Genomic DNA, 24,156 nt, shown 5'->3' on the forward strand with positions numbered 1-24,156 from the left:
GTTCGAACCTCAGCACCACATACAAATAAAGATGCATCCGCCGAAAACTAAAAAATAAATATTAAAAAATTCTCTCTCTCTCTCTCTAAATAAATAAATATAAATAAAAGTTCAACTTTAAGGTAACTTTTAAAAGGAACTCAGGTAAGTATGTACTTATGAAGCTGGACACTGAACTCAGGGCCTAGGCATGCTAGGCACGTGTCCTATCACTAAGCTACACCCCATGCTAGGCATGTGTCCTATCACCAAGCTATACCCCCTGCCTGACATTCAGGTTTGTGGTTCGTTTTTTTGGGTTCTGGGGATTGAACCCAGGGTGCTTTACCATTGAGCTACATCCCCAGCTCTTTTAATTTTTCCAGACACGGTCTCACTAAATTGCTTCTGGCCATGATAAGTTGCTGAGGAGGACCTTGAATTTGTGATCTTCTTACCTTAGCTTCCCAAGTCACCAGGATTACAAGGGGTTGCCACCACATCTGGCTTAGGTTTTAAAAATATCTTGTGTGCCCCACCCCTTCCAAATTTTTTAAAAACAGTAATCAATTAATTCAGAAAAAAGAACATTTTAAATAAATCAGTCACTTCATTATACACAGACTACTCATTGTTTTAAACTATTTCAGATGTTGATGGACCTTTATTTTATTCATTTATTTATATGTGGTGCTGAGAATTGAACTCTAGAATTCCTGAATATATATGTTGTCTTTAGAGTTTCTTTTTTTTCCTTTTAAACTATAGATACACTCATATTACACATAGTTTCTTTTTTTAATATTTATTTTTTAGTTTTCGGCAGACACAACATCTTTGTTTGTATGTGGTACTGAGGATCGAACCCGGGCCGCACGCATGCCAGGCGAGCGCGCTACCGCTTGAGCCACATCCCCAGCCCTACACATAGTTTCTTATAAAAGAGGAAACTCATGGAAGTGGCAAAGTTCCAAAAGGAACAAAAGAATACAAATTGAGGGGCTAGGGATGTGGCTCAAGCGGTAGTGCGCTCGCCTGCCATGCGTGCGGCCCGGGTTCGAGCCTCAGCACCACATACAAACAAAGATGTTGTGTCTGCCAAAAACTAAAAAATAAATATTAAAAAAAAAAAGAATACAAATTGAAAGTTAAGTTCTGCTTTGTACACCCACACCTCTACCCAATGGCACCACTCTGCACAACTTCCAGAGATACTTCAGGCACCTAACATAGCCACAAACACTGTTCAAAAAGTACATCCTAGTTTGTCAATTTAATAAGTGGTAAATATTTCACCAAATAGATGTAATGGTTTACCTACTTAACTACTACCACAGAAAATTCAGATAATGAAACCCAACATAATACCAAAAACAACTGGACTGCCATAGGCCAAGAAATGAATGTAGACTTAAACCTCATATGATATGTAAAAAAACTGTACTCAAAATGAATCATAGTTCTAAATTTGAAATATAAAAATATAAAATTTTTAGATAAGATACAAAATAAAACCTAGCATTAGGTGGGGAGTTTTTAGATACAACTCCAAAAGCACAGGAAAAAATAGCGTGGGCTTTATCAAAATGAAAAACTTGTTTTGCTAAAAACCATTAAAGGAGGTTGGCAAAAAACAAGGCATAGAGAAAGAAAATATTTGCAATGAACATTATCTCACAAGATGAACCTCAAAGACATGATGCTTGAGTGAAATAAGCCAATCACATAAAAAAGACAAACATTGGGACTGGGAATGTAGTTCAGTGGTAGAGTACTTGTCCAGCACACTCAAGGCCCTGGGTTCCACCCCCAGCACTGTAGAATGAATGAATTAATGAACAAAAAGTTAAAAACCGTATGCATGATTCCAATTATATGAGGTTTTCAAGTAGTCAAATTCACAGAAATGAACAGAAAATAGTGGCTGCCAGGGTAAGGGGCAAAGGGAGAATGGGAGTTAGTGTTTAATGGGTAGAGAGTTTCAGTTTGGGAAGATGAAAAAGATCTGGATCTCTATTTACAACAACACAAGTACACTCAACACTCCTGAACTGCACACTCAAAAAATGACTCAGATGGTTTAAAAGAAACACGAAACAAGGGAATTATACTCAGAATATATAAAGAACAACACTAAGAAAGCATGTGATACCATTAGAAAATGGGCAAAAGACATAAAAAATGAACAGATATTGCACTAAAGAGGATATTCCAGTAGCAAATAAGCACATAAAAAGACACACATCATTTTTAGCCATTAGAGAAACACAAATTGAAGTCTCCATGATACTTTACCAAATGCTTATTAAAGTTTTAAAATAAAATTTTAAAAGTACATACCAGGTGCCGATCTATGGTATAGCCACTATGGACAAATTTGGGAATGTCTTCTAAAACCAAAATACATGTACCATATAACCTAGCAACTATACCCTTGGGATCTTTATACCAGAGAACTGAAAATGTATGTCTACAAAGAAAGCTGTAGATGAGTGCTCATACCAAATATATTGCTAAGGCCCCAAATTGAAACAACCTTAATAACTTTAATAAACAAATGGATAAGTTCTGGTACACACATATAATAATGCAGTACTAGCCACCCGAAAAAGAATAAATCACTGATACATGCTACAGCTTGAATGGACCTTGAAAACACTAGGTTGAGCCAATATCATAAGGTTATTGTATATCAAACAAATATTTATAATTCTATTTATATCAAACTCTAAAATGATGAAATAAATTACAGTGATGGAGAACAACTAGTGGCAAAGGGTGTGGTTTGCAAATGAGAGTGTCAACATGGCAGTAAAACAGTTCTCTATTCATATTATGGTAACAGATACACAAACCTATGAATGTGATAAAATTTCAAAGTACTGTACATCTCTGTTTCCCCTCACAAATTGGTGACATCTTAATAAGGCTGGTGGTTAAGTCAACAGTATTAAACTAATGTCAATTATTTTGAAAATGTACCAGTGTTATGTAAGATGTAACCATTGGTAAAGGGTACATGAGAAAGTTATTATTTTTGCAATATCTTCTTGGTCTTTTTTTTTGGACGGGGGGTAATTGGGGATTGAACCCAGGAATGCTATCCCCAGTCCTTTTTGAGACAGTTTAACTAAGTTGGTGAGGTTAGCCTTGAACTTGCATTTCTCCTGCTTTAGTCTCCCAAGCTGCTGGGATTATAGGCACGCACCACCAAGTCCAGCTCTTGTTAAATTATTTCAAAATAAATATATCTAAAATGGGAGGCTGGGCGTGGCAGCGCATATCTGTACTCCCAGGATGACGAGGCAGTGGATTGCGAGTTCAAAGCCAGTCTCAGCAACAGCAAGTTGCTAAGCAACTCAGTGAGACCCTGTCTCAAAATAAAATATCAAATAGGGATGGGGATGTGGCTCAGTGGCTAAGTACCCCTGAGGTCAATTCCTGGTACCAAAAATAAAAAATATAAAAGGAAATGTTTATAACAGCTCAATTTATAATAGCTAAACTATGAAATCAACCCAAGTGTCCTTCTATGGATGAATGGGTAAAGAAAATGTGGTATAGACACACACACACACACACACACACACACACACACAATGGAATATTACGCAGCCTTAAAGAATGAAATGATGACATTTGTTAGCAAATGGATGGAACCAGAGAATTATTATGCTAAGCAAAGTAAGCCAATTCCAAAGAACCAAAGGCTGAATGTTTTCTCTGATATGCAGATGCTAATTCACAATGGGTAGGAAGAGAATAGAGGTATTTTGGACTAGACAGAGGGGAGTGAAGGAAGGGAAGGAGGTATAGGGGTAAGAATACTAGTAGAATGAATTGGACATTATTGCCCTATGTGTATATATTATAGGACCTCTGTAACTCCTCATCATGTACAACAAGACAAATGAGAAGCTATATACCATTTATATATGTCAAAATATATTCTACTGTCATTTATAACTAATTAGAACAAGTAAAAAAAATATGTGTGTGTATATATATGTGTACACACACACACACACATGGCTGGGGCTGTAGTCAGTGGCAGAGCACTTGCCCAGCATGTGCAAGGCGCTGGGTTCAATCCTCAGCACCATATACAAATAAAATAAAGGCATTCTGTCCATCTACATCTCAAAAAAATTTTTAAAAACATTCAAATAATAATAATAATAATAATAATAATAAAGAAAACTGGCTGAATCTAATGGGAATAGCAAGCTTGATTCTGTTTTAACTTGCCCTATTTCCACTCTTTTAGCTCTTCAGTAGGTTTGCACAGCCAGTCCACACTCAGTGAAAACCAGCAGCCTAGCTGTACAAGAGGTTGGAGCACCTTTAAATTCTCATTTTCAGAACATTGTCACTGTGGGACTGGGCTGGTTATGACCCACAGACCCCACATGCAAAACCATATCTGATCTGACTTGGAATGTATCTACTGAAAGCACCTTTCTCCCAAGAGACATTTGTTAAATAAAAAAAAGAAGGCCAGACATGTTGGTGCACACTGTAACTTCATGAAAAGTTTAAGGCCAGCCTTGACAACTTACCAAGACCCAAGGCAACTTAGGGTGATTCTGTCTTAAAATAAAAAATCAAAAAGGCTGAGGATGTGGCTCAGTAGTTAAATGCCTCTGGGTTTAATACCCAGTATCTTTTTTAAAAAATATTTATTTTTTAGTTGTAGTTGGACACAATTCCTTTATTTATTTATATGTGGTGCTGAGGATCGAACCCAGGGCCTCGCATGTGGTAGGCGAACACTCTATCGCTGAGCCACAACCCCAGCCCCTAATCCCAGTATCTTAAAAAAAAAAAAAAAGGCAACTGACTGACTTCACAGTGGTCTGAGGGTCCAAAGCGCTTAAAGGAAAAGGTAAGGAAGAAAATATCCACATATATTTTCTGGCAATCTAAGAAGCAACATGTATGTGTAGGATGTGTGCATACCAGAGCTGTGTACATGGCCAGGAACAGATGAGAGGACTTTAAGCTTTCCTGTTTCCTTTAACTGACCTTGAAACTAGTATAAAAAGGAAGTAATGGGTAAGGCAGTTTTATTAGTTTGGTTTTTCTGAGATAGGGGTCTCACGATTTTACCCAAGCTGCTCAACTGATCCTCATATCTCAACCTCCTGAGTATCTGGGACTACAGGCATTCACCACCCTGCTTGGTTAAGGCAGAGTTTTAAATTGCTTGTCAGGGCAAAAAATGGGTAACCTCAAGACATACACAGGGCCTCTTGGTAAATGCATGGAGATGTATTGGTTTTATGCATTCAAGGAAATTTCTGTTGAGAGAATTCAGGGGTCAAACAAGATGAAGATACAAAATATACAGGATTAAGTTCAGAAACGGCACTACACAAAACTACAATAAACAGCAATAACAACACATTCTAGGGAAAGAATCTGATTTTTAGAGCTGTCACACTATATAGTATATAATGCCCAAGTTTTCAATAAAAACTTACAAAATATATAAAGAAACAAGGAACTATAACTCATACAGAAGGAGGAAAAGTAATCAATAAGTGTCACTACAGAATCAGAGATGTTAGACAAAGAATTTAAATCAGCTATTTTAAATATATTCAAAGAACTACTTGAAACCAAGTTAAAAGAACTAAAGGAAAAAATGAAAATTATATTCTTAGCGAAATGAGAATATTAATAGACAGAAATGATAAACAGGATCAAGTAGGAAGTCTGGAGCTGAAAGGCCTAAAGGCCGAGGGCGGGGGGGAAAGCTCAACTGTATATTTGAGCAGGCACAAGAGAGAATCAATGAAGATGGTTATGGTGGCATACACAGTAATCCTGCACTTGCCTAACATGCATAAGGTTCTGGGTAAATCTAGAGTACTGTAAGAAACTGAGAGTGGTGGTGCAGGCTGGTAATCCCAATTACTCAGGCAGCTCAAGAAGGAAGATTGCAAGTTCAAGGCCAGCCTGGGCAACTTGATGAGACTCTGCTTCAAAATAAAAAATAAAAAGGGCTGGGAATGAGGGTAAAGCACCCATGAATTCAATCTCCAGTACTTTAAAGAAAAAATAAAAAGGGAAGAAAGGAAATGAGATGAGTGAATCTAAACAGTGTCAGCTGAGATATGAAAACCAAACTAAGATACCTCAAGGAAAGAAAACTTCAGACAAATATCCCTGATGAACACAGATGCAAAAATTCTCAATAAAATTCTGGCAAATCGCATAAAAAATATTAAAAAGATCATGTACCACGCTCAAGTGGGGTTCATCCCAGGGATGCAAGGATGGTTCAACATATAGAAATCAATAAACGTACTACATCACATATATAGACTTAAAGATAAGGATCACATGATGATCATCTCAACAGATGCAGAAAAAGCATTTGACAAAATACATCACCTCTTCATGTTCAAAACACTAGAAAAACTAGAAATAGTGGGAAAATACCTCAACATTGTAAAAGTTATCTATGCTAAACTCAAGGTCAACATCATTCTAAACGGAGAAAAACTGAAAACATTCCCTCTAAAAACTGGAACAAGACAGGGATGTCTTTCACTACTTCTAATCAACACAGTCCTTGAAACTCTAGCTGAAACAATCAGAAGGTGAAAATAAATTAAAAGGTTACAAATAGGAAAAGAATAACTCAAACTCTTTTTTTTAATATTGATTTTTTTTAGGTGTAGTTGGATACAATGCCTTTATTTTATTTATTTATTTTTAGGTGGTGCTGAGGATCGAACCCAGGGCCTCGCACGTGCTAGGTAAGCGCTTTACCGCTGAGCTACAACCCCAGCCCCCTATTTTTTTTATATATATATATATATTTTTATTTGTAGATAGACACAATATCTTTATTTCATTTTTATGTGGTGTTAAGGTTTGAACCCAGTGGCTCACATGTGCTAGGTGTACACTCTACCACTGAGCCACAACCCCAGCCCTAAACTCTCGCTATTTTTGGACCACATGATTCTATATTTAGAAGATCTAAAAGATTCCACCAGAAAACTTCTAGAACTAATAAATGAGCTCAGCAAAGTAGCAGGATATAAAATCAATACCCATAAATCAAATAAATTTCTATACATAAGCGATGAATCTACTGCAAGAGAAATGAGGAAAACTACCCCACTCATAATAGCCTAACAAAACTTGGGAATCAATCTACTGAGAGGTGAAAGACCTCTATAATGAAAACTATAGAACACTGAAGAAAGAAATTACAGAAGACCTTAGAAGATGGAAAGATCTCCTATGCTATTGGATAGGCAGAATTAATATTGTCAAAATTGTCATACCAAAACTGTTATATGGATTCAATGCAATTCCTAGTAAAATCCCAATGACATTCTTCATAGGAAAAAAAAAAAAAAAGCAATCATGGGATTCATTTGGAAAAAAAAAAAAAAAAAAAAAAGAGACCCAGAATAGCCAAAGCAATCCTTGGCAAGAAGAGTGAAGCAGGAGGCATCACAATACCAGACCTCAAACTATACTACAGAGCAACGGTAACAAAAACAGCATGGTATTAGCACCAAAATAGATATGTAGACCAATGGTACAAAATAGAAGACACAGAAACAAACCCATATAAATACAGATATCTCATGTTAAATAAAGGCACCAAAAACATACATCGGAGAAAAGATAGCCTATTCAACAAACGGTGCTGGGAAAACTGGAAATTCACATGTGTGGCAAAATGAAAGTATATCTCTCACCCTGCACAAAAATCAAAGACTTAGGCACTAGTACAGAGGCCTTATGTCTACTAGAAGAAAACATAGGCCCAAATCTTCATCATGTTGGCTTAGGACATGACTTCCTTAACAAGACTCCTAAGGCCCAAAAAGTAAAATCAAGAATCAATAAGTGAGATGGATTCAAACTAAAAAGTTTCTTCTCAGCAAAGGAAACAATCAATAACCTGAAGAGAGCACCTACAGAATGGGAAAAAATCTTCACCATAAACATCTAAGATAGAGCAGTAATCTCCAGGATACATAAAGAATTCAAAAAAACTTAACACCAAAACCCCCCCTCAAATAACCCAATTAATAAATGGGCTAAGTGACCAGACACTTCACAGAAGAAATACAACTAATCAAGAAACACATGGAAAATTGTTCTTCATCTCTAACAATTAGAGAAATGCAAATCAAAATCACTTTAAGATTTCACCTCACTCCAGTCAGAATGGCAATCATCAAGAATACAGGCAAGGGCTGGGGATGTGGCTTGGAAGCACGCTTGCCTGGTATGCTTGAGGCACTGGGTTCGATTCTCAGCACCACATAAAAATAAAGATATTGTGTCCACCTAAAAACTAAAAAATAAAATATTAAAAAAAATTGAAATTATGGCATTTGTCAGTAAATGGGTGAAGTTGGAGAATAAGCCAATCCCCCAAACCAAAGGTTGAATGTTTTCTCTGATAAGCGAATGCTGATCCATAGTTGGGGGCAGGGTAGGAAAGAATGAAGGAACTCTGGTTTGTGCAGAGGGGAGTGAGGGGAAGGGGTGGGACTGTGGGGATGGGAAGGACAACAGTAGAAGGAGACAGACATTTTACCCTATATACATAGTATACTTTTTTGGGGGATGGGGGTACAGGGAATTGAACTGAGCCATATCCCCAGACCTATTTTGTATTTTATTTAGAGAAAGAGTTGCTTAGCACCTTGTTGTTGCTGAGGCTGGCTTTGAACTTTAGATCCTCCTGCCTCAGCCTCCCCAGCTGCTGGGATAATATGCGTGTGCCACCGCACCTGGCTACCCAATATGTATGTATGATTACACTACTGGTGTGACTCTGCACCATGTATAGCAAGAGAAATGATAAGTTGTGCTCCATTTGTGTATAATGTGTCAAAATGTATTCTACTGTCATACATAACAAATTAAAAAAATATTGAAGGGGATTGAGGGAGGGAGGAGAGGAAAAGGGGAGGTATTAGGGAATGGAATTGATGAAATTATACTGTTTTATTGTGTGCATGTATGAATATAGCAAATCCCACTGTTGTATATAATTTCAGTGTGCCAATAAAAAGGGAAAAACAAACAATCAATAAGCTCTTTGTAAAAATAAGTAATATGGTACATAAAACATCCTGTTTTGCTTAAATGTTAGCACAATTTAAGGATATTATGCCTCCCTTGCCAAATATTCAGTACAAAATTGTATTTCTGCTTTTTATATTATTCATAGATAAAAATAAAAAAATATTCTGTTCTTTGTTTCATTAAAAAAAAATAGTGTCAGCTGAGTTTCCATTGTGAAAAACAAAAACAAAATTGTGAGGAAAAATAAACCAAGCCTTGGGGACATTTAGGATACTCTCAACTGTATCAACATTCACATAATGAAAGTTGAAGCAGAAAGGGACAGCAATACTATTTGAAAATATAATGTGAGAAACTAATATGTATATCCATGTTTAATAAACTCAATGAAGGATCAACTTAAATCCATACCTGGACACCTCATAGTTTATCTGCCAAACTGTTGAAGAAGGTATTTAAAAGTGAAATTCTGTAATTTGGCTACATAAAAAAACACTAAATGTGGCAAAATTAAATCAAGCATTTTTTTTTGTATTTTCCCACAGATTTTAAGACTTTAAGAAAAAAAAATGACAATATTACCTAAAATAAAAAAAGAGGTGGTACAAAGAGATGGTAAATGGGAGGCAATATTTAAAAATTAGGCCATTCCAGAAGTGCATTTGACAAATTCTGACAAATTGGAGATTCTCCCCCAACTCCCCCCAAAAGTATAGGGGTTGGAAATTGATTAGTAAGAAAAAGACTATGAAAGAAACAGAGATCAAAAGGTCATGGAATACCTAGCATGCATGCACATTCACACAAAGGACTAACCCAAATTTTACTGTGGAACTTCTAAACATTGGGAAGTGAATTCATTAAAAGTTTCAGAAAGAAACAAATACAACAATATGGGTCTGGGGATATAGCTCAGTTTGTAGATTGCTTGCCTTGCATGCACAAGGCCCTGGGTTCAATCCCCAGCACCCCCCCACACACACAAAAATTGATATAAAGGTTGGGGTTCAAGATAGCATTAGGCCTTTGAAGAATAACAGCAAAATACACAAGACAACAGTAACACTTGAATATTTCTAAGGAATAATAGTGTCCAATCTAAAATTCTTCAAGCCCTTCTATCATTTAAGAGGGAGAAAAGTAGTTCTGTTTTTAGGTTGGGAAGATAAAGAGACATACTCTTTCCTATTTCTAGTACTAAATATAGCCAAACATCTGAGTGCAATGTATAACAAGCAACTAACTGTAGTCTAAAGGGAAGACACACTAGCTAGGGACCTAAGGACCTGCAGAACAACATAGCAATGAAGGGAAGGTAGGGATGGTGATGTTGTCTAGTACTGGTGCTACCTGCTCAGGAGAGCTGCACTGATTCGGGGTATAGCAAACCAGTTGATTTCCTTATGGAACCCTTCTAATTCCAGAGCTTTAGTTCCAACAATTTGTACCTTGACCCTAAATTCCCAGAGGATAAAGCCTCTAATTTTGATAAGCCCTTTCTCATAAGGGTTTTGACATTTTTCACTTTCCACAGTTTTTTCAATATATGCATACAATGGTATCTCAGAATATTTTTAATTTGCTCTTTTCTTCATATAAAGGAGCCAAGCACCATTCCACATGTTAAAGATCACCTATAAACTATTAGAACTTATGGTCCATTTTGCAGAACTTATTATTCTTCATTTCTTGCAGTTATTTACAAATATTTCTCCCTAATTTGTCCTCTGCTTAAAAAAATTTTTTTTTTCTTTTTTGGTCCTGGGGATTGAACCCAGGACCTTGAGCAGCATGTTAGGCAAGTACTTATCACAAAGCTACATTTCCAGCACTAAGTTTTTTCTTGACAAGTTAAAAAAAGATTTATTAAACTGAGTCAAATTTCTTAATGCTTCCTTTTAAAAAATAGCTTCTAGATTTTTAGATTATAAAAAAGATTATAAATAAATTTACTCATTTTCTTCTTTTGTTATTTGCATGGATCTGTCTTTTGAGGGTTTTTTTTTTGTTGTTGTTGTTTTAAACTTTTTTCAGCTTTCCAGTTATTTTCCCTATTTCTTTTTCTTTTTGCAGTGCTGGGGATCAAACTTAGGACTTTGAGCATGCAAGGCAAGCAATCTATCATTGAGATACATTTCTTATTTCACTTGTGCTTTTGTTTTGTTTTTTGTTTTTCTTGGTTAGTGCTAGTCTGTTTTCTAAATCACTGATTTCTGCCTCTCTATATATTATTTCCTTTTTTTCCGTTTTGTTTTCTGTCATTGTAGGTTGATAATTTCCAATGTTTTCATTGACATAAGTATTTTTTTTAAGTTGTAGATGGACACAATACCTTTATTTATTTTTAATGTGGTGCTTAGGATCAAACCCAATTGTCTTGCATGTGGTAGGCAAGTGCTCTATGACTAAGCTACAACCACAGCCCTGCCGTAAGTATTTTAAGGCTATGAATTTTCCTCTAACTTCTACTTTAGAAGCAGCTCAATGATATTAATAGTGTTTTCCCTGGGTTTGTTTTTCTGTCCTAATTTCCCGTTTTTAAAGAATACTGGCATATTAGATCAGAGAGCCAACTTATTACAGTATATCCTCACTTTAACTAGTTACATCTTCAATGACTCTCTTCCCAACAAGGTCACATTCTAAAGTATTGAGGATAAAGAATCCAACATGGGAATTTTGGGGGAACATAATTCAACTCATTATAAAGTCATTTCCATGTTCTGTAATATGACATATGCTTGATCTTTTACCTCAGCATGATCTGTATGGATTTTCTTTTCATTTTCATCCTCTGTTTTATACTGTTTTCTACAGTTTTAATTTTGCCTTCATTCTGTGGCATCACCTAGTGCTTTGCTGAGTCTTGTCAACTTGGGTCATCTCTGTATATTTTGCTATTTATTCTGGGAATCTGAGCATTTCATCTTTGTGTCTCCCTTCATAGAGATAGTTATTTCATTAAGCTGTCATATTTCACGATGGAATGTTTGTTTTGTGTGTGCTAGGGACTGAATCCAGATGTGCTTTAGCACTAAGCTATATGCCCAGCACTTTTTTTATTTTCTATTTTGAGAGAAGGTCTTACTAAGTTACTTATTAGGGCCTTGCGAAATTGTTGGGATTATGGGCATGTACTACCATACCCGGCCATGATAGAATGTTTTGTTATAAATCTCATATTCCCTGGTGAGTGTTTTAGTGAGCAAATTAGTAATATTTTGTTGCTCTTCTCTGTTTTATCTTCCTATCAGTTATTATTCCTCATCAGAGAATGAGTTAGGCTATGTCTAAAACCCGTCATTTACATGAGAATCCTTCTCCTTGGATGTGGTAGTATGAGGAGGTTGTTTTTCCAGCAAGTTATTTTTTCATAATTCAAACAAACTCATTTTGGGTGACACAGAAACAGAATAACTACTTCATATAAGGCCACTTTGGGTGCATGTGTAGGACCCCATCTCCACAATGTCTCTGAATCACACTAACTCCAAAAATGATTCTACAAAATAGTCCTTCCCCAACCCTAATTTCTGCATCTGCTATTACAAATAGGAAGACTTGGGGCTGGGGATGTGGCTCAAGCGGTAGTGCGCTAGCCTGGCATGCGTGCGTACCGGGTTCGATCCTCAGCACCACATACAAAGAAAGATGTTGTGTCCGCTGAAAACTAAAAAAATAAAAATAAATAAAATAAAAATAGGAAGACTTGGTATGTTCTTAATCTTCAGGAACTAGACACATTTTTTAGCATTTTAAAACTAAGTCCATATTTTATTTGGATTTTTAAAAAATACATTTTAGGGTTGAGATATAGTTGGTAAAGACTGATCCCCAGTTTCAGAAAAGAAAAAAATAAATCCATTTCAAACAATAAAAACAAATGTATTAATTTAAAACTGTTAATAACTAGGGTTAGGGGTATATCTCACTTCTAGAGCACTTGCACATGTGAGGCTGTGGGTTCAATCTCCAGTTATGCCAATAAAACCAAATCAAACAAAAATGTAGTATCAAATGTTGGCAAGAATGTGGAGAAAATGGAAACACAACATTTCATGTAGTTGTAAATGAGTACAATGACTGGAAACCAGAATTAAGCTACACATTTACTTTGACCCAGCAATGCTACTTGTAACACATCAAAGAAATGTATGAAAAAGAGCCAATGACAGAAGAACAAAGCGATTCATGACAATATTACTCAGTAAAAAATGTAAATAACTGAAGCATTCAGTAGCCAAGGTTTAATAATGGTACCAACAATGGCAGGAACATCATGTAATACACAGTTTCCTTTGGTGGTTTTCCATTTTCCTAACCTCTGACAATGATAGGTCCCCTAAGGCATGGTCCTTATTTTACTTTTAGTCTCTATTTATACTCTTCCAACTGTCAGATGGGGATCATGATCACTGAGTAGTATCACTTCATTACAAGTCTGGTGGTGATCGGTTATTACACATCTGAACCAGTTATTTCATAGTTCATGAAAGCAATTAAGTGTGTAAGTGCGCTCCTCTGCTTCCCCAGCAATAAATCCAAGTGAAATTTTTACAAAAATGGAGGACTGAGAGAAAACTGGACAACAAAGATGAAAAATGCAGGGAAAAAATTCCTGAAATAAGAACAGAAACAACAACAACAAACACCCCCCACCAACTTCAAAAAGTGATGCTGCTGTAGAAGGGAAACTGGCTATGACTAAATATAAAAATGGCCCAGCAAAGAGAAGAACAAGACCTAGGCTTATATGAAACTATGATATAGACCACACTGAAAAAGTCTAATGAATATTTTTTAAAAAAGGTAAAGTTGCTTTAATTTTGTCTTTTAGTTTAAATTGCACTAGGAACAGAAAGCTCTGGTGGATGGACAATTTATTGAGGTGAACTAAAAAAGAGTAATTTTTTTTTTTAAATCACAATCATTCAAGGCCAAAGTGTTGAAGATATTTGCTACACTAACAGAAAATAGTAGTTACCAGAAAAATGAAAACCTTTTACTGTGGATAAAGCTGGTTTCATCATTTCAGAAGTCAGCATGAATATGACTGATTTTAAACACTAGTGAAGCTGCTAGCACAGAAAAAGATGCTGCTGTGAAATATATACCCAGAATCTAAGCAGCAGCAAAGGCAAGTGGTTTTGATGAAAAAAATTTTAATGACAAGAGTGAAAAACAAACTTGAGAACAATTTTAATCAGAAAGGAATTAATAAGCATAGTAAATAAAAGCATTGGTCTCCTGAATTATGGAATTTTTCCCATATATTTTAAATAGCCTTTGAATCTTTGTTTTTTTTTGAGAGAGAGAGAGAGAGAGAGAGGGCCAAAGTGTTGAAGATATTTGCTACACTAACAGAAAATAGTAGTTACCAGAAAAATGAAAACCTTTTACTGTGGATAAAGCTGGTTTCATCATTTCAGAAGTCAGCATGAATATGACTGATTTTAAACACTAGTGAAGCTGCTAGCACAGAAAAAGATGCTGCTGTGAAATATATACCCAGAATCTAAGCAGCAGCAAAGGCAAGTGGTTTTGATGAAAACAAAACAAAACAAAACCAAATACAAGTACTACCAGGTGTGGTGGTGCATGCCTATAATCCCAGTACTTGCGAGGCTAAGGCAGGAGGATTGCCAAGTTTGAGGCCAGTCTCAGCAACTTAGTGAGGCCCTAAGCAAATTAGTGACACCCTGTCTCAAAATAAAAAATAAAAAAAAGAAAAAGAAAAAAAAAAGGGAAAAAGTAAAAATTCTTCTATTTAAGGGGGAAAAAAGTACCTGAAATATCTTCACATTATAGGAACTGTGAGAGATTTCACAACACTGAATATGTAAAGGATAAAATCTTAGAAATGGGTCCTATCTTGTTAAGAAGTGTAACAAACTGGGTGCAGTGGCACTTGACTGTAATCCCAGTAGCCTGGAAGGCTGAGGCAGGAAGATCAGAAGTTTCAGGCCTGCCTTGGCAACCTAGCAAGACCCTGCTTCAAAATACAAAATTTTGAAAAGGGCTGGGAATGTCACTTAGTAGTAGAGCACCCTTGGGTTTCATCCTAAAGATACACACACACACACACACACACACACACACACACAAGTATTAAAATTTGCAAAGGCTTAGAAGCTGTTTTGCTTTGTATCTTAAGTTATAAAATGAAAAGGAGGCAAGAATGGTTGCAACCACTCTTGTGTTTCTAGCATTTTAAATTATACTGTACTAAGCAAATAGTTTCACTATTTTTTCCCAATTTTCTTACATATTATAATCAACAGTAAGTTTTTTTTTAGCATTTTCACAGAAGATTTAACAGGTCACAGAACAATTGTAACTTTCCAAATGATTAAGATAATATAATTTTATCTTAAGATATTGCAAGGCTGGGGACATAGCTCAGTTGGTAGAGTGCTGCCTAGCATGCACAAGGCCCTGGGTTCAATCCCCAGCAACACACACACACACACACACACACACACACAATAAGATTACATTGCAGTTTCAGCTTCCAGCAATATTTTTTATGCTCCTGCACTAATGTGCAAAATGACAACTGCAAGTACCTTCTACATCAAAGTCTTGGTCCCTGCTCTTTTCTCTGCCAGACACATTCTGACACCAGAGAGCACATGGTGTTTCCTTCACGCTTTTTACCTCTGCAAAAAGATTTACCTCTGTAAATCATTAGCTCTTTCTCCCATTACTTTTTATTCCCTTTATACTGTTTCTTTTTCCTAATACATTTTTTATTTCTCTACACTTATAGGAAGTAATGTTAAAGGGAATGGATGTTTTGTGTCACCGCAACCTGTCTCTAGAACCCCAAATGACACTCAGAAAAAATAAGGGTAATTAATAATTTTTCTTTTTAAATAAAGCTTTATGAACAGGAGATCTAAGATGATTAAGTTATTATTTATACTAAGAAAAAAGTAGAGATGTAAAAGAATCTTATCAGCAAAACTCCTTTTTTTTCTCCCCCTCTAGTACTGGGGATTGAACCTAGGGCCTCACGTGTGCTAGGCACACCCCAACTCTTTTAAAATTAAATCTACTTTTGTATTTGTGGTACTAGGGGATTGAACCCAGGAGTACTGTACCACTAAGCCACTAAGTTAAGCCATCCACAGTCCATTTTATTTCTGAGACAAGGTCTCAGTAATTTGCCTGTTCTGGCCTTGATCCTGCCTTAGCCTCCTAAGTAGCTGTGTTATAAGCATATGCCACAGTGCCAATAAGACTTCACTTTAAAGAATCCATTAAAGCTAGGCACAGTGGCACACACCTATAATTCCAGCTACTGGGAGGCTGAGGAAGTTTCAGGCCAGCCTGAGCTACTTAGCAAAAGCCTGTCTTTAAAAAACAAAACAAAACAAAACAAAAACAAAAAAAACTTGGCTGGGGATGATGTAGTTCAGCAACAGAGTACTTGCCTAGCATGTGCAAGGCCCTCAGTTCAAACCCCAGTAGTAAAAAATGAATGAATAAAAATAAAGGAAAAAAAACACAATCTATTGAATTGTTACACATGGTGACACACATATAGTTCTAGTTTCAGCTCCTGGCCCATGAATTCAACACCACTTGGGAAATATAATGAATGATACGCCATATCAAAAACAAAAATGAATATATTTATCTACAGTTATACGTAGAAAAAGACATGGAAAGGAATTTCAAAAAATGTTATCAATAAATATTATTCTGGGCAGTGAGACTGGTAATGAGGGCGGGGAACAGGACAACGATTTTTACTTTATGCATCAAATAAACACACACACACACACACACACACACACACACACATCACCTTTCATTACATTTATTTTTATATAGTGCAATGTCTCACACGTGCTAGGCAAGCACTCCACCAACTGAACTACAACCCCAGCCTCAACATCTTTCATTTTAGAAAGTTTTATTAATTTTTTTCTTTTTTAGTCCTTGGGATCAAACCCAGGGCTTCATGAATACCAGGCAAGTACTCTTTAGCACTGAGCTACACCTCAAGTCCAATGGAAGATTTTTTTGAAATGGGTCTCACTATGTTGGTCAGGCTACTCTTAAATTCCTAGGTTTAAGCAATCCTTTTGCCTCAGTTCCAGTTAGCTGGGACTAGAGGTGTGCACTACCATGCCTGGCTTTTCACACTCGAATATTTTTATATTGTCTGGTTATCTTTTTTCCAAAATAATATTACTTTTATAATTAAGAAGAAAAGGAATACAGAAAAAGCAAACACTGACTATTATTGTGATTCTTTTTTTTGGGAGGGGGACTGGGGATTGAGCACAGGGCCTTGTGCATATGAAGTGAGCACTCTTACCAACTGAGCTATATTGCCCAGCCCCTAATTCCATTTTTGTCAGAAGTAACAACTACAAGGCAGACTTTACGCCAGTGCTTTAAGTGCATCGTTTCATTTAAATGCACAAGAATCCTATGAGGTAATTTTATAAGCATGCTTATTTTATAAATGAAGCAAAAAGAGATCTGAGAAGTTGAGAAACCTGTCGAGGTCATGCAGCCAGAAAGGGCATATAAAAGATGCACAAGAGGAAATTATGTGAAATTGGTCACACTTATTAGATTCTTCCCTTCACAAAGACATATAATTAAAAGTAACAGAGGTAAGAAAATTTACGTGCTCACCCTGCAGGCCTGGGTGACCCAGATGTACTCCGCATGGAGCTCTCTACTCGAGGACTAGCCACTTCAGGAGGCTGAGGAGGAATGAGGGTTTTCCGAACTGCCATTCTGAAAGAGATGAGACAAACCGGGGAAAAAAGCAGTCTGAGGATATTAAAGGACATGAAATACAAGACACACATTTGTCATGTATATCCATTGGAAAATAAAAGCACTACATTGATTATGTATCTTTAAAATGGATTTTTAGTATATCACATAACACAGAAATACTATTTAAAAAGCCAAATACTACTAAAGGCTTTTAACAAAATGCAAGTCTGGTCCTTTTCCCCATTCCTACTCACTTGCTGCCATCTCCATCCAGGAAGTAACCATGGTGACTCTTTTATCTGCTGCTTCTAGCATGCCATACCTCCTTTCTACTTAATGTTATTAATATGAAATGTTTATGATCTTTATTATGCCTATGTATTGATTTAGACCTGAGCAGGTCCTCAGAAGCTATGTGAAAAAACTTATCAAGGAAGAGTTTGAGATCAACTGTATTGCTCTGATTGAGAATTTCCCACTGACTTTAGCAATGTGGACATCACAAGTGATCTTCACATATTTAGCTTGAGTAGAATGGTGGGAACTGATGCCAGAGAAGAGTTGGTGTAAGAAGAAATGGCTAGAACTAGAACATGCCATTTTTTCAATGCTTACTCCACTAATATCTCAAAAAGCATGATCAACTACCAGACAGCTCAGGTCTCTAGGTAAAAGAACTATGAAGTAGTCTTCACACAAGAAGCAATAAACAAATAAATAAATATTTTTTTAAAAAGTAGCTCTAAAATTTCATCAAACCTTTAGTTAAACTAACAACTTACAGAAATACAAACAGAACTACTCTGTAGGTGTAATCGGTTGAATTCCCTGTAAAGATACTGTATATTCAAGTCCTAATCCTTATACCTATATGAATGTGACCTTACCTGAAAATGGGGTTTTTTGCAAGTTACAAATATCAAATTAAGATCATTACAGGCACTCCCTAAATCCAATTACTAGTACTCTTAAAACAGGAGAGGAAAGGAATATTTGACACACAAACATGTGAATATGGAGGATTTTCCAAATTGCCATTTTGTATATAAACCCTCAAATGACCAAAGTAAGAGTGACAGTAGCAAGTGCTAATTGGTGAGAGTGTATATGGGTGTAACTACTTATAAAAGCCATAGGCATTATCTACTAGAGGTGAAAATAAGCAAACCCCATGACCTGCAAATTCCTCCTCAGTATATGTAAGAGATATATCCATGTGGCATCAAAACTCATGCACAGAAATGTTCAGGATAACATTCTAAGCAAAACCTAGAAATAACTCAAATATCCATGAATAAACTATGGGGTTATTAAGTAATGGTTACTGTATATAGCAATAAAAAATTACAATCACATGCAGTAATATAAATGGATCATACAAAAACTAAGCGAAAGAATTCAGACTTACACAAAAAGATGCATAAAAATGCATAATACTGGGTATGATTCTATTTATGAGGTCACACCTTAGAAAAACTTGTTAATTATTTTTGTGAGAAGATGCTACTTAAATACTGTTGTGGTTAGACACTGTATTCATTTTGTGTCAATTCATTTTATACATGCATTAATTGGGCAGAATACAATGAAAATGCTGGAAGACTAGCAGAAGAATTGGAGAGAGCAAAGACAGATAACTCCTTTATTTTCTTTGCAAAGAGGAACAACAACAACAACAAAAAAAGGCAGGGGATGTTGGTGGTAGAAGATGAAACAACATGGGCTCAACAGAATATATGTATTTTTTAATGTACATTTTTTAGTTGTAGGTGAACAAAATACCTTTATTTTAGTTTTATGTGGTGCTGAGGATCGAACCCAGTGCCCCAAGTGTGCTAGGTGAATGCTCTACCACTGAGCCATAACCCCAGCCCTCAACAGAATATTTTTTAAGACAGAAGAAATGACAGCATGCATTGGTTAGCATGTAGAAGGCCCTATGTTTGATCCCCAGCACTGAAAATGAAAAAAGAAAAAGAAATGACAGCATGTTTATTTTTTGATGTGATTGATTCTAAGAAGAAAAACCTGCTGGGCATGGTGGCACATGCCTATTAATCCCAGTGGCTAGGGAGGGTGAGGCAGGAGGACTGCGAGTTCAAAGTCAGCCTCAGCAACTTAGCAACTCAGCGAGATCTTGTCTCTAAATAACATATAAAGAAGGGCTGGGATTTGGCTCAGTGGTAAAATACCCCTGGGTTCAATCCCTGGTACCTAAAAAAAAAAAAAAAAAAAAGTAGAAAAACCTGCTAATGTGCCAGAGAGAGGAAGAAGAGCTCCCTCTACAGCACTGTTCTTGAATATGCAAGAGAGGAGGATATTCGTTGGCCAGCTTAAGATCCTACTTGAGATCTGTGAGGATGAGAAAAGGCAAGGGGAAGGCAAAGAAGTTGAGGAATATATAAGGAAATGACTGCAAGTGACCACCAACTGATTTGGAAGAAGAGAAAGAGGCCAGTGATGGAGACTGAAAAGGTGGTTAGGCCAAGTGGACAGAAGACTCATGTGAGGCTTGCTGGAGAACTGCTCGGAGGGAGGTAGAAAAAGGTTGTGAGCTATGGGACATAGGGTCAATAGAAAACAAGGTCAGTGAAGTGTTGATGATGCTAACAATGTGTACACAGGTGGCTGGGGATACAGCTCAGTTAGCAGAGTGCTTGCCTCACATGCATGAGGCCCTGGGTTCAATCCCCAGCACTACACACACAAAACAAAAATGTGTACACGTACTGCTCAGAGAGAGCAGAGGAGAAGCACTCAAACATCCAAGCAGCCAAAGAGTTGGAATTTTTTTTTTTTTAATTGGGAATTGAACCTAGGGGTACTTTACCACTAAGCTATATCCTCTGTTCTTTTTTTTTTTTTTAATTATTCCAAGAATTCGTTTATTTATTTATTTTTTTTAAATGTTAAGACAGGGTCTCATTAAGTTGCTGGGCTGACCTCAAACTTGCAAGCCTCTTGCCTTAGCCTCTGATTCACTGATATTACAGGTGTGCACCTCCACATCCAGCTCATTTCTGCTTATATTGAAGGGAAAGACAGGAAGGCTACCATCACAATTGCCAGCAAGGAATGTGGTTCTGAAGGGCACAGAGACATACCTGCAAAACTAAACTTGAATCCAATCGAGTCCTATGGTCTGCCCTGTCCAAAAAAGGAGCCATATGGCACTACTGAGCACATGAAATTTGGCAAGTACAACTGAGAATAAAATGTGTTATTATTTGTATTTTTTAGCTTTACAGTGCTAGGGATCAAACCCAGGGTCTCTCACATGCTAGGCAAGCACTCTATCACTTAACTATGCCCTCAGACCTGTACTATTTTTTTCACTTTAAGTACTCTGAACTTTAAATCAGATATTCTATTTCAGTTATTGGCACACTTTTCACTGTGCCTGGAATAGTTTGGCTACACAAAAGTATTTTTTCCAATACAAATATGAAATCTAAATACAGATTAAGTGCTTTTGAGGTGAAATGGCTAGAAAACGGCAGCGGGGCATGATGAGAGTCTACCAAATGCCACCAAGTGATGGGATAAGAAGATATATAATCACCATTTCCGAAAGCTGCAGGGGAAGTACAGTCTCTGAGGAAGAGCCATGTTTAAAGCAAGAACGCATGAATAAAGAGGAGGGTATTCTGCTGATGACAGATGTGACAGAGAACACAGCAGAAAGGTCTTTGGAAGGTGACAAAGTATGAAAGAAGGAACAGATTTTTTTTTGTGTTCAGTGTTATAAAATTTCAAGTTACTGGTGTGGATTTATTGTATCCATCTATCCGTGTTAAGCACTTCTTTAAATCAGGAAACTCCTGCCCTTCAGTTTTGTTAATATTCTTTGCATTACTTTGTAAATGATTCTCTTCCATTTCTCTAATCTCTCCTGTTGAAATCCAATTATTTGGAGGCTGGATCTCCTCAACTGGTTCTTTTCCTGCCTTTTTACTCCACTTTTCAGATTTCTTATCTGCAAACTCTTTTTTGAGTTTTCAATTTCTATTATCATATTTTAAATTTCATGACAAGCTTTTCTTGTTCTCTGAGTGGTCCTTTTCTATAAGATCATGTTTGTACAATTTTTCCTTTTATCTTTTTGAAGATATCATTGATAGCTTTTTGTTCATTATAGTTTTATTCTCCTTGTCTAGCCTTAGCATCTTTCCAGTTACTTTTATGGGCACATTTATCAGGGTTTCTGTCTTCTAATGTTAGAGGAGCCCTCAGATACCTGGTTATGCTTGGTGGCATAATCATGACTAGCAGTGGTGGGGACAAAGAAGCTGGATGAAAGGGCTTGTCTACTATGAGGTTCACTGGAAGGTGGTCTAGCCACTGTACTTAGGCAACCCCTAATGTTCGTATGATTAAAGCTTCCTGCTTGGGCCAGGTAGATTCTCCAGAGGAAAGCGGAGTTCTCTCTCATTTTCTCTCTACCAAGTCAAGTTCAACTGCCAAGGCTAAAAGGGGAAACTGGACTGGGAAGTGTATGCATTCCACCCATGGGTGGGTAGTTATTTAATTGACTTCTAGTAAAATATCTGTGGCTCCACTGTGCTGGTTGATCCTAGTGAACCATCTGCAGTTTGCACCTCTAGATTTCTGGTAGGATGAAGAAGGGACAATGTGCCCCACAGTGTGGATACAGAACAGTATTCTGGGCTCTAAGTATTTCTCAAAAACAGATTTTAAACAAAGATGTTCTTATCTTCCCCCAAGTAGGCTTACAATTTAGCTTTCTCACAGCTAAGGTTGAGATTACTTGCCTAGCTGCTTTCTAGCTTTAATGTTTTATTGCTGTTGTTTTCCTCATCCTTCCACGCCTGTAATCTTTCTTTAGAAAATACCCAAGTTCAGGGCTGGGGCTGTAGCTCAGTGGTAGAGTGCCTGCCTAGCATCTGTGAGGTGAGGCCCTGGGTTCGATTCTCAGCACTACATATACATAAATAAATAAAGGTCTATCAACAACTAAAACATATAAAAAAATACCCAAGTTCAATCAGACATTATTTCTCTCTCTCTCTAAATATATACATATATACACACACACACACACATATATACATACACACATGATGGGTGTGATTCTATATCATGTACAACCAGAAGAATGAGAAATTATACATTTATATATGATGTGTCAAAGTACATTCTACTGTTATGTATAATTAATAAGAATTAAAAAACCCCAAGTTCTACAGATTTTGAGAGGAAAAGAAGTTTAGATGTGCACGATCAATTAGGTATCTTAACTACAAGCTTTGCTTCATTAATAGGGTTATTTCATTGGGCCTGATTTATGCTTTAAAAAGGACCTTCTTTACAAAGTATTCATAATAGGTAAAGATAGAAACTTTGGTCATACAAAGCTCTGTGCATCTGAAAACCTTGGATGACCCTAGTTCCAGCAATTTAAGTTTGTGCTAAGCTTTAATCTTTTGATGCCGATGCTATCAGTTCAGCTAAGCCACAGAAACTCTGAAATGTGGTTGCTCATCTCCCATCACCAGAATGTTTAATAGCACAGCACATATCTTCCTGCCTATCCCACCAACTGAGAGGCTTACACAATACAAAACATGACCTGCTACTAAAAATGAGTCTGAATACACTGTGAAAACTGCTTGCCCTTTGCAACAACTCTTGTTGAATGGGGAGGAAAAAAGTATACAGTATGCATTAATTTAATACCCAGACAGGTCTGGAGAGTTAATTAAAAGCTACTTTAAAGTTTCTAGGATTAAACTTCCAGTATAAGAGAGAACTCCCATAACATTATGCAACAGATAGGTAGAAACTGATACCCCACTGACTTAAAGATTCTTAATACCATATAGTCTGAGTTAGATAAGGTTCTACCGAATAATTCTATGGTCAAGTTGTTTTGAAGGAAAATTAAAAACGCCATAGAGAAGAGACATTAGGTTGCTAGCAGCACTGAATATGAGAGGCTAGATATTAATAGATTTAGAACTCAAGGCATCACTTGGCACTTCTGGGTCTACTCACCCATCTGTGGCAGGTTTTTTCCGGAGGATGCTTGGCCGAGGGGAGGAGCCCTGGGCTGGAGCATTGGTGCTAGCACCCTGGCTGTGGGTCTGCACCACTGTTGTTGCTGCTGGAGCAGCACTGAATGGACTGCTAATAGGGTTGGCTACAATTGTGGCCCCATCTGCCAATACCACTGCTGGAGGAAAGGGAGGTGGTAGAAAACAAAGAGGGAAACAAAAAACATTACTAAAATATCACATAAGACATCAATGAAAACAATAAGACTACAGGCATTAGGTATCCATGTCATAATTGTTCCACTTTGAGAAGATGAGAGGGTCTGGGGGTGTAGCTCTGTGGTAG

General features: G+C 36.8%; 1 protein-coding gene across 5 annotated transcripts in view; it reads right to left on the reverse strand.

Moving 5' to 3' along the window:
* The window catches only part of Sap130 (Sin3A associated protein 130), a 75,474-nt gene that overhangs the window by 15,271 nt on the left and 36,047 nt on the right, over positions 1–24,156 (reverse strand). For 4 of the 5 annotated variants that reach the window (XM_077798268.1, XM_077798273.1, XM_026389021.2 and 1 more), the window contains 2 exons: positions 23,812–23,989; positions 17,707–17,811 (listed from right to left, as the gene is read on the reverse strand). In XM_077798268.1, the coding sequence (XP_077654394.1) occupies positions 17,707–17,811; positions 23,812–23,989 (283 nt within the window). The remainder of the gene's footprint in view (positions 1–17,706; positions 17,812–23,811; positions 23,990–24,156) is intronic. The other variant, XM_026389022.2, reaches the window with a different exon arrangement.

Source organism: Urocitellus parryii, chromosome 1 (genome assembly GCF_045843805.1).
Source record: "Urocitellus parryii isolate mUroPar1 chromosome 1, mUroPar1.hap1, whole genome shotgun sequence".
Classification (NCBI taxonomy): Eukaryota; Metazoa; Chordata; class Mammalia; order Rodentia; family Sciuridae; genus Urocitellus; species Urocitellus parryii.